This window comes from Pantherophis guttatus, chromosome 3 (genome assembly GCF_059756535.1).
Source record: "Pantherophis guttatus breed Tessera chromosome 3, ASM5975653v1, whole genome shotgun sequence".
Classification (NCBI taxonomy): domain Eukaryota; kingdom Metazoa; phylum Chordata; class Lepidosauria; order Squamata; family Colubridae; genus Pantherophis; species Pantherophis guttatus.
Genome location: NC_142065.1, coordinates 35,972,864 through 35,984,654, shown reverse-complemented (window position 1 = coordinate 35,984,654; position 11,791 = coordinate 35,972,864). Strand labels below are relative to the sequence as shown.

Genomic DNA, 11,791 nt, shown 5'->3' with positions numbered 1-11,791 from the left:
TTGAGAAACACTGCTCTAACCTAACAACTGGATTATAGTGGTGTTTGAAAGGTACTTATATACTGCTTGCATTCATGCACAGTGACAGCAAGAAATTGCATCATTAACACATGTATATTTGATGAGTTCATCAAATAGCTCTTGCAGTTCCGGTATCATTTTTTAAAAAATTCAATGGACTTCTTGCCAATGACTAGAGGAAGAGATGTTAGTCCTCTGTATGACATTTCAGTACCAATGATTTGTATTTTAACTCCAGTAAGTGTTTCTTTACAACAATTGATTGTGTTTTGAGAGGGCAGGAGGCCCTGTTACAGTAGAATGAATTGTACTTTGAGTGAATTAGATGTTATTCAGGTAGTATATAAACAAATGATGCTGGGAAGACACCTTTTCTGTGAGGGTATCCTTCAATCCTGCCATGCTGAAAAAATAAAACAAAAGGAAAGACTTAACAGAGAGGATGAATAGTGCACAATAATTAGAAGCTCCTTAAGAAGGTATACATGCTTATCAGTATTTCAGATCCCGTCATTTTCGATATATTGGAAATATATTCCATATATTGGAATAGGGATACATTAGATGGGATGAGTCTGTACCTAGCCATTAAGAACACCTTTAATGCTTAAGTTGAGCTCCATTTTCTTTTGTAGCAGACCAAAAATTCTGAATATGCCAGGCAACTAAATCTATTTACTATTTTTATTTTCCCACAATGGTCCCAATATAGCATTACTGTATTTTAAGGCATAACTGAAAATTAATACAATGCAGGGATGGTATTCACTTACCTTCCCTACCGGTTCGCAAATGTGTGCGCACATGCACAAGGCCTTCTGCGCATGCACAGAGACTCGAAAATATGGAAAAATGGGACGTCATGACGTCCTTGTGGGTGGGTGGGACATCCTGCAGTCGCCCCTACCGGTTCGCCCGAACCGGATACAACCGGCTGAATACCACCACTGCTTGGAAGACGTTTTGAAAAGTTTGATGCCATCTAAAAATAGATGCTAAATACTCAGAATATTCCAGTGCCTGCTGGTGCCTGATATACACCTACCATGCTATCCATTGCCAAAAAATAGACCCAATGACTTACAGTAGTAGGAAAACTCTTATAGGCTCCTTTACAGAATCTTTGCCACAAACCTGAAGCTGGTCTTTTGGGTTGTGTTCTGTGCTAAGTAAGGAATTCCCAGTAATAATCATAGAGAATCAAATGACAACTTACCCACCAGTTGGAATCCTCTTGTCCTTCTACTATAATGATTTCTCCAGCCGTGAAAGTGAGTTCATCTTCATGATCAGCCTGACAATCATAAAGGGCTCTGACACGATGCAGACAGGATGTATTCTGCCATAAGCAAGCAGTATTAAGCTTAAGGGTATGGATACTGTATGTCACACAGAATTGTAATAGCTAATCATACAAATATAAGGCAAATAAAAAAGAAGAAATGTTCAGAACAGTAGATATCTCTGAGGTTTTAAAGATAATTTGTATATTTGTGCATGTGTCTCATGCATCCATATAGTCAAGCTGACTGGAATCAGTTTATGAAATGAAATCTCAATCAGATTGTGAAGAAGACCTAAATATGTAAGATGAGACCACCACACAATGAATTTCCTAATTGCTAAATGTTTCAGTGCACATAATCATACACTGTGGCATTTCTATTTTTTAATTGAAATATTGAACAACCAACAGTTAATTGCCCCCAAAACTTATCTGAATATGGATTCATATATATTTAGACAGTATCTAGGAGGTTTTATTTCAGAAGAAGAAAGTTGCCTTAGCCCATAGATGGGTATTCTACGTAAAAATAACCTCAGGATATTAAGTTTAAGAACTTACCACGTGTCCCCTTTTTGGCAGTGGTGGAGGAATGTCATCTGATGATTCAGAAGACCGAGAAGAAGCCCAGTGATTCTCTCTTGAGTTTTGGTTTGAGGCAGCTGCAATGTAAAAAGATATGTCATTTTCATATCATTTTTGGATGATCTGAGTGATTATGCAGAATATACATTGGTGTGTTTAATGCTGTGTAACTATTTATATCATATATGCTTCCCATACAATACAGGACACATAGTGGGTCACTTCTGAAATAGTGGATTCTTCTGAAAGGAGAAATGAAGACTTTATCCACTCCTGAGTTATAGAACCAGTATTGTTGATTGAACAATCTGATGCTCTTAACAGTTGCCGTATCATTGCTGAATTCCTGAGAAGTATAAAGATATTGTTTCCAAACAACAGAGAATAATAACTTCTTTCCATTCTTCAATGGTCAGATTCCTGCTTGTGTTCAGTTCTAGGCATATTTAAATAAAGATTGAGAGAAACTGGAGCAGGTTCAAAGAAAGGGGGGAGGAGAGAGAGAGAGGGAGAGAGAGAAGGAGATGGAGGGAGGGAGAGGGAGAGGGAGAGAGAGAATGAGAATGAGAATGAGAATGAGAATGAGAATGAATGAATGAATGCATGAATGAATGAATGAATGAATGAATGAATGAATGTTGGGATGTGTTAGAATGAGATCCAGAAATGGACACTTGAAGACACTTGAGTGCAAGATTAAATTTTTAGTTATCCCATTTTATGGTAGGTTTATTTGTCACAATGTGATGAACCTAATGCCAGTATCTTCAGGATAATGTACACGGTAATATAAAGCTATAACTTTACATTTTCTGGAAGGGTCAGAGCCCCCATTTATTCTTTCTCTCCAAACTTTACTGTTTGTGCCAAAAAAAAAAACCCTGATACATGTTATGATGAGAAAAGGTCTAGAAATTCTAGAAAAGTTTGAGTCCATAAATTAATCCTAGTTTAAAACCAGTTTTGATGACCCAAAATTGGGCCGCTGGCAGGAGAATTACTAATCCTGAAGAAGATGGGATGGAATCCAGTCCCATGAACCTCAAATAACCACAAGCTATTTAGGATGCTGGCACAGATGGAATGTAATAAACTCAACTGGAGAAAGCAAGGACACACTTTGTGCTGGAGGATTTGTCGTGGTTTTATTCAGATATTCATGGTGGCTTACCCATTCAGACTCTATACAATAATGATTCAAAGGCATACATAATTTGAAGCCCATCCCTCTAGGGGAAAATTACATGCATCACAGGAAGTAGGACTACCATGTAGACTATCAACTGAAGGGCCATTAATGGATGAAGACTAAGGAGCATTCAATAATTCTGAGCAAAACTGCTATGCTTATCCCCTCCTTTAACCTATATGAAGCAAGCATGCATCCAAGCATGCATTAGAATAGGAGGTCAATATGCCATATTCCTATTAGCCCCAATTTAGGACACAGATATCTCCCTGTTTATCCCAGTGAAACAGCAGCATGATTAATTGTACCTCTCTCTGGGGAACTTATGCGAAAACTAATGAGTGCATGAAAGGGACAAGTGTATTTATAAATTGGAATCATTACTTATGTAAAACTGTAGTAGCTGGCCATTTCCTATTGACCTCTGAAGTTGATGTGCTACTGGATACATAGATTTTATTGAGAATGGACTCTTCCATCACTGAAGGAAATGACTAAGGAGAAACAGAGCAGCACTTTGTCAGACCTGGAAGCCATCTTTTGCATTGGGCCTTCAGGCTTGCCACATTTAGTACTGTGGGAAACTGGGAGGGGGGGATTGTATTAAGCAGGGGTGATATATAGTCATAATAACATTCCTTTCTCAGAGAGTCAAGGACATCTTGCCCTGCACCTGGAGGAGTGTGACTGGGAGGCTCTACAGTTGGGATGGTGCTTTGATTGGATCATGTGATGGACATGTGGGTGCTGGGCAGAGACCTGGACTTTTCTTTGGGTGGGGAAAACCTGGAAGCTTTCAGATTAGAGATTTTCCCAGATGTGCCAATATGATATCTCTAATAAAATGGAACTTTGAGGAACTTCAAGCATCGGAGTCTTCTTTCATTGTGGGTGTTACTTGGAACCCTGACACACTTTTCAGTATCTTTAGAGATTTCACAAAGAAGAAAACAGTCTGTTCTTCTTAAATGCCAGAACTTGGAATAGTGATTTTGCTTAAAACAAATTTTGTCTGAACGTGATGAAAAATGTCCAATTTGATAGCCAAACTATCTGTTTACCCAGACTCCACTGAACACACTCGAGAATAACTGTGCAAGCCATTTGCCAAGATTACTTTAATTTGGATTATTGTATAGAGCATGGGTTCAACTTCATAGCCAAAATGGCTTCTCTCCAATCTATAGAGCCATAATAGTATACTATAAAAGGTGTCACTTCCATCACAGATTAGGGTAGGCAACCTTTGTTATCCTCTAGACCAGTGTTTTTCATTCTTGGCAATTTTATGTGGATCAATTGCCAGAACTCTCAGCTGAAGTCCACGTCTTAAAGTTGCTAAGGTTAAGAAATATAGCTGTACACCATAAACTCAGTGTCCTCATGGCTGATGGGCCTCAAGAGATATTATAGTGATTGTTTTGCTTTTATTGTTTCTGGAATTGCTAATTTTAAAGGTGGGAGTGACATCACACAAGAAATCAAAAGTGTTTATTATGACTGAACAGAAGTCAGATTTGAAGTGCAAAATGTGTTTTGGAAGGATCTGTATGTAGGATCTGTCAAAATACTTTAAAGCAGTTAGGAATAACTTGGTATGGCAGTAACCACTTTATCCCAAGGGGAAAAAGTTCTTTGAAGTGTTCCACCTGTAACTACTCAATATCCAAATTAGAGATTTTGATCAAAGTTAGCTATCAAATAAATAATTTATAACATTATTATTTTAGGATAAACTGTGAAGTAGGTGACTTTCTGTGTTTAAATAATTCGATAAATATTTCTGAATTTGGATGGGAAAATTTTTCCCTATTAATTTCTACATTCTATCCATGCAAAGTTTATAGCACTCATATAATTGCACTTTCTGTAGCACTACTTTTCATAATGATAAAACCTGAAAAAGTATTTTTTCCCATCTTCCTCCCCCGCCCAACTATTGTAGGCAGTTATATAGGTTGACTTTCTTCACAACTGGAATGCCTCCCTGAAGAAAGAGATATCAATTCTCACTTACAAATGAATAGTATATTTAAAAGAAATTATCTTACCTTGCTGCCAGGAATCTTCAGAGAGTTCAGATGGCTGAGAACTGAGGAAAATAATTCAGGTGGAAATGAAGAGGGAGAGGAAAATTATATGCTTGCATGCATGCATGCATATATATATATATATATACATACATACTGTATGTATGTGTATGTAATGCACATATATGTATATAGAGATGAATAATCCTCTACTTGTTACTTGCTACTGGACATTAGATATGTCTAAACAATAACCTCTATGTAGATATTCCCAGTGTAATGCAAAGTAGCTTAAATTTGCATTCACAAAATACCCTTAAGAGATTTCCACAGTCCCAGCTATTCCCAACTGCTGGCTGATAAAGAAAAAAAGAACAGTGATAATGATTATTTTGGCCAGAGTAGGTTTTATATTCCTATTACCAACCACCTCATATGCAATCAACGTAAGAACCTCTTAGATGCTATTCAGAACCAGGAAGTACCCTCAGAGTAAGCCCAGCTTCAGACAGGTAGCATTTTTATTCAGTTCTTCATATTATGTGTACACAATTACCTCAAACTCCTAGGAGAAGCTCCTTCTGGAGAGCAGCGCCTTGGAAGTGAGAAAGATCTAGAATCTAATCAAACAGAATCGAAGCTATTTTTCTCTGTTATGAAGCAAACGTCATCTAATGAGTTAGAAACATAGTAGTAAAACCAGTATCAAAAGCATAATGGATCAGTTATCTGAATCAGTATAAAACTACTTCATATATCTCTTTATTTTAGGCATTCCCTGTTGCACAACAGTAAATTTTCCAGTTGTGGTTCAGTAGCCTCTCTTACCATCAGAAGGACTGTGGTTCAGTGGCGTAGAGGGGAGAGGCTCTGAAGAGGTCCGCTTATGCCTAATGATCAGAGGTGGAGGCACAGCTCTTTTAGTTGCTGTATCTACAGGATAGACAGAGTTGCCAGTTGGAGGTAATGGTGGAGGGAAGCTGGGGGCTGAGAAAGAAATTCAATTACAGAAATCTTAATAAACTGTGAGAAGCAAATAAGGAGAATAGATTAATCATATCCTCAGATTCATCTACTGTATTTATATTAAAGCATAAGTGTATTTGTTTTACACAGATTGCATTTAATATTAAAATAGATTAGCACTTTTACTAAAATTAACATTTAAAAAAATGATACAATTCCAAGACTAATAGACAAAGGTGTACCAAAAACACTGTCTGACCTCTGGGTGCATTGCGTGGCGGCAGTGGAGGGCCTGAACAGGCATAAGAGGGAGGAGATGCTTTTTCAGCAGATCTAGAGGCATGTGGTATAGCATATAAATCATGGCATTTGTTCTGGGATGCTGGGCTGGTTCCTCTGAAAAAGTCAGCTGGATTCTTCCATGACTGAGAGGCTGGCCCAGGAAGATTGTAGCAGCTTTGTGGGCGATGAAAGTGATCTTTTTTCACCAAATAGGGCTGAAACATACAAGTAGACTACATTACTGGAAAAGTGAAGTTAAAGATAGTCTTCTTTATATTCATACATTTGTATCAGTTGAGGTGGCACAATGGTTAGAATGCAGTACTGCAGGCTACTTCTGCTGACTGCTGGCTGCCAGAAGTTTGGCAGTTTGAATCTCACCAGGCTCAAGGTTGACTCAGCCTTCCATCCTTCCAAGGTGGGTAAAATGAGGACCCAGATTGTTGGGGGCAATATGCTGACTCTGTAAACCGCTTAGAGAGGGCTGTAAAAGCACTATGAAGTGATATATAAGTAAGTGCTATTGCTACTGCTATCCTATTTGGGACCATTATGTTAGGAAAAACATCCTCTTTAAAATGATGGCCTTAAATATATAGTAACAGGGAGCACAACTTTTGGATGAAAATCTGTGAGTGGCCACTTAACCACTAAATGAAATATGCTCAAGGCCCCTGATATTCAACGCCATAAACATAGTCTAAGAAATTAGGCAGGACCTCACTGATTTTATAATTCAGTGACTGTGATAAATAGCTATGTAGTTTTCATGGAATTGGTATCAGAATATATATCCAATAAAAACCTGTTAATAAGGTGCCAAATCTATACCATACCAATTAAATAATAATTAATACTTACACATTTCAGCCTGACCAGAAGTGATGAGATCTTACCTTTTCATCCAATTCATCATCACTTTCAAATATCTCCTCTTGGCCTGGTTGCCACTCATATTCAACATGGGCCCGCATATTGAACTGATTATTTTCAGCCTTCAGTAGCTGGAAGATACAGAACACCCCATCTCTGCTCATGATCATTTTATGCGGGGAAAGTTCCTAGTATTTCTAACCTCATTGGACTAACAGCTGTTTTCTTTGGTGTTTGGGACTTTCAGTGGAAATTAGGAAGTCACAGGAAAAAAAAGGGGAAGGAATATTCAGATATGTAATCACACTACTATAAAATACTGTGCTATGAACTCAGAGTAATCTTAAATAGAACAATTGTTCTGCTTTTACTCAGTTTTAATTCAGTTCAGTGGAAGAGAAGGTGTGTAGACATTTCAAAGAAGAAATTCACAGAAATTCTCAAGGTGATTTTTATTTTGCATTTGTTAGATAAAATATGGTCAAAGGATATAAGTGAATACCCTTTCAATCATCTATTAGTGGTGCAGCCTTCCTTCCTTCCTCTTCTATTCAGTCCCAAAGGCAGGCATCATAAGTGAACTCCTTCCACTGAGCTTTTTCAGACGATATGGGCAGACAGAAAACTATAGCTGTATTCCTAGCAGAAGCATTTTCTATCATTTCCAGCTCACTAGTGGGATTCAAATCCCGTTGCTACCGGTTCGCTCGTGGGTACTCGTGCACTTGCGACACTTCTGCGCATGCGTAGAGATGTCTGGGCGGGCGGAGCCTCCCTCCGCCACCGCTACTGGTTTGCCCGATCCGGGGTGAACCGGTAGCAATCCACCACTGTTCCAGCTCCATTGCTTAGGCCAGTGTTTCGCAGCCTCAGCAACTTTAAGATATGTGGATGTTAACTCCCACAATTCTCTATTGCCTGGGGGATTCAGAGAGTTGAAATCCATACATTTTAAAGTTGGTGAGGTTGAGAAACTCTGGCGTAGGCAATATCAACCTTGTGGCACTCCAGAGACATGCTTTCTCCATTGCCCTTTTACAACAGAATCCCCTCATAATTGATTGAATCTGAATCTGCCTGTCTTTCAAAATACATTGAAGATTTGGCTTTTTCCCCAGACATTGAGTTAGGGCATGTTTAAAAATAATTCTCAAATACTCAAAACTAAACTAAACCAAAACAAAAACTGAAAAATCTCACAGGAAAAAATAGTTCTTGAAATCACAAGACCAACTTCAGCACGAATGAATTCAGGGCTGAGGACTGAATACTTTGAGATTTCAACTACATTATTTCTGATCTATGAAAACCTACCTATTATAGCTGATTTTAAAAAATGGGGAGTGGGAGCTGCATCTGATATTGGACTTGTATCTAAACCATGGCATTTCAGTCCTTTGCTTAATTTTATGAATAAAATTATGACATGTAAGAATGCATTTCATGGTTTGCCTGTGATTAAGAAATCTTAGTAGAGATTCCTTCATGCCTGAAGTTACCAGATGCCTAGCAAGAGGAGGATCTGTCCTCTTTTTGTCTTTATGTTCTTTGTCCTTCATATATTTTTGTGTGTGTCTCTATGTGAATACACGTCTAACTTTTCACTAATTCAAAAGAAAATAGAAACACATTCTCTAGATTTTTGTTTGCAAGCAAGTAGAATCTGTTACTCTATCCTCTTTATACAATGATCATGCACATAAATCATACAAAAACAAAAACATTTTAATATATTGAATCATAATTCAATCAGTTGTGATTATGATTCAATATATTTCAGCTTTTATTTTTACTTAACAAGGTTCTGCTCTTAATAAATTTACAATTAAGTGCTATGCTAAATAAAACTGAACACCTATCAGAGAAGAGATAATGATAAAAGCTGCAGAAAAAAAGGCACGTATACAGCAGAGCTATAATAGTTTCAACATACTTTGTATTTTGAAAACATGCTGCCTATTGCTATGTCTGGAGCACATTATCCAGACACTTCTTGTCAAGGCTTTAGGTATTTGTGTTAAACCTGCTGTTGCTTACCAGATCTTCACATGTAGTGTGATTCAGTAGCCTAGCAATATCAAGGGCTGTCTCTCCAGCTTCATTAGCTGTGGGAAAATATCATATGTCATTTGAAGATTGTGGCTATATGGATGTATTAATATTTCCAGTTTGAAACTGTTTTTTTTTCTAACAAAGGGTTGTTAGAAACTGTGATTTTTTTAGCATGGCTCAAATATTACTTTTTTACCATCATCTATATGCAAAGCAAGAACAGCAGCGCAACACTGCAGGTAGGTCAATATGGAAGCCACAGCCATGCAATCAAAGCCCTGCCCATTTTTCCATGCATTATGCTCACAAAAAGGGTGGGGCTTCAATCACATGGATGTGGCCCCCATATTAAGTTTTTGACCCGCTCCCTGGAGAGATCCCTGAAAAAGAGAGAGATTGCAAAAGACAGGAAAACAATATATCAAACACTGCTGCAATGCTGTGACAATTGCCTCATCTAGAGCCTCTGCGAAAAGCATTTTGAAAAAGATTTTCTACTCTGGATTAAGCAGGTAATGTGGGAGAAATCAGAAAATATGAGCAAAGTTCTTGTAACAGGAAAATATGTGGTGTGTTTGAGCATCCCTCATCCTCAGGGCTAAGCCATACTGAAACACTACACTACTGTATCTTTTTGATGATTCAGGTGAAATGAAGAACAGTATACAAAATGTCAGTATTAGGCATTATGTTAACTCAGAGTATTGTGATGGAAATAATTTTTACTTTCTTTTGTTTTTAATTAACCTTTGCTATGTTAAAATAAGACCTCTGGTGCATAAAGGTTGTTGGAAATAAACCAATTGGACTGCAATATATAAAGTTGCTCTGTTTTAAACACAATTTCAAAAATATTAATTCTTAAGTGATTCTCCAAGTTACATATTGAAACAATTAACATAAGAGCTAATGTTATGTAAATTTAAATATTGTGTACCATAAGATACAAAATATGCAATGAAAGCTGCTCTATTGTTTTCACAACTACAGGCATTATACTAGAGAAGGATCTGTGTCATTTGAGAATAAAATCTCTCCAAAATGACTGGTTGGGCTGACACTATGGTGTTAAAAAGATCCTAATATTTTTCTTAAATAGAAGAACAACCAAAATCCAATTGTTATATCTACAGTTATATGACTCCTTGCCAGCTCATGGAAGTCATAATTAGAAGATCAGCTAGACTTTAGCTTATGAACATACTACTAAACTATGGTTAATCAATATTAGACATGAAACCTAATTTCTTTCTACAGTTGCATCAAAGAAGGAAAGGGGACGTGAATTGCTCATAACTGTAGAGAAGATAGGTTTGTTTTATCACAATAAATTGCAAAATGTAGTGAAACTGTAAGATTCTGATAAATGAATGTATTAATAGAAAAATATTAAAGTGCTATTATCCAACAGTAAGGTATGCCAAGCCAGCATAAAATTTGCTGCACTCATTGCCAATTTCTATTCTGCCACAGAAGGAGACTGCAACTGGTCCTGTCACTACTGATTTAATGTGGCCTGTTAAGGCATGTGATTGGTGAATTTCCCTGGCTTTGTTTCCCATCTCACTAACCATTGCCTCCGGAGAGAGAAAAAAACCCACCAGTTACTCTGCCTGCAAGGACTGTAGTTGTCAGGGCTGGAAACAAAAGAGCCTGAAGCCAGATAGGATCATCATCAAACTCCTATGCAGATGCCTTCTTCTGAGGTCATAAAATGAATGCACATTGTCCAAAGCCAAGTAAAGGCAGGAAAAAAAAAATGCAGGACTTCAACCCCCATATCTGATGTGTATTAACTACTACATATAAATATCTAGTAACTGATTTTCTTTGTTAATCAGGCCTATTTTCTTATCAATTATAAAAGCAATTTGCCTATTCAAGTTTTGTCCTTGGTTCTTGTGCTTATGCTCCTGAGTGTAGGTTTTTGTTACTAGAGTGAGATTTGCTGCCTTGCCCTGGGAAAATAGCTGGCACCTTTTGGCTTAGACAAGTGTAGGCAAATGCCTGGAACAGCATGTTTAGCCAACAATCAAATTACTAACTATTGGGTTTGACAGATATGAACATACACCTAAAACAACACATCCAGTCATTGCAGAATGTTGTTCTCTTCCATGGTTCTATGGAATTTAGTAATTATTTTTAATTAAGAGCACTTGCCTATAAAGTTGCCAAGAGTTGGACATGACTGAATGGGTAAAACTAACTATTCTTAGTTCTAGAGGAGATCAACCCTGATTGCTCTTTAGAAGGCCAGATCCTGAAGATGAAACTCAAATATTTTGGCCACCTAATGTGAAGGAAGGACTCACTGGAGGAGAGCCTAATGCTGGGGAAGATTGAAGGCAAAAGAAGAAGGGGACGACAGAGAATGAGGTGGCTGAATGGAATCACTGAAGCAGTCAGCGTGAATTTAAATGGACTCCAGAGGATGGTAGAGTACAGGAAGGCCTGGAGGAACGTCAGCCATTTGGTCACGATGGGTCAGACACGACTTTGCAACTA

At 37.7% G+C, this 11,791-nt stretch overlaps 1 protein-coding gene across 2 annotated transcripts in view; it reads right to left on the bottom strand.

The window, feature by feature from the left end:
* LOC117664375 (arf-GAP with SH3 domain, ANK repeat and PH domain-containing protein 1-like) overlaps positions 1–11,791 on the bottom strand; it is a 38,876-nt gene continuing 27,085 nt past the window's right edge. For both annotated transcript variants that reach the window (XM_034415282.2, XM_034415283.2), the window contains exons 20-28: positions 9,269–9,336; positions 7,255–7,362; positions 6,336–6,573; positions 5,939–6,097; positions 5,667–5,730; positions 5,132–5,172; positions 1,868–1,968; positions 1,238–1,360; positions 1–424 (exon numbers count right to left, since the gene is read on the bottom strand). In XM_034415282.2, coding sequence (XP_034271173.2) covers positions 350–424; positions 1,238–1,360; positions 1,868–1,968; positions 5,132–5,172; positions 5,667–5,730; positions 5,939–6,097; positions 6,336–6,573; positions 7,255–7,362; positions 9,269–9,336 — 977 coding nt within the window. In that variant the 3' untranslated portion in view covers positions 1–349. The remainder of the gene's footprint in view (positions 425–1,237; positions 1,361–1,867; positions 1,969–5,131; positions 5,173–5,666; positions 5,731–5,938; positions 6,098–6,335; positions 6,574–7,254; positions 7,363–9,268; positions 9,337–11,791) is intronic.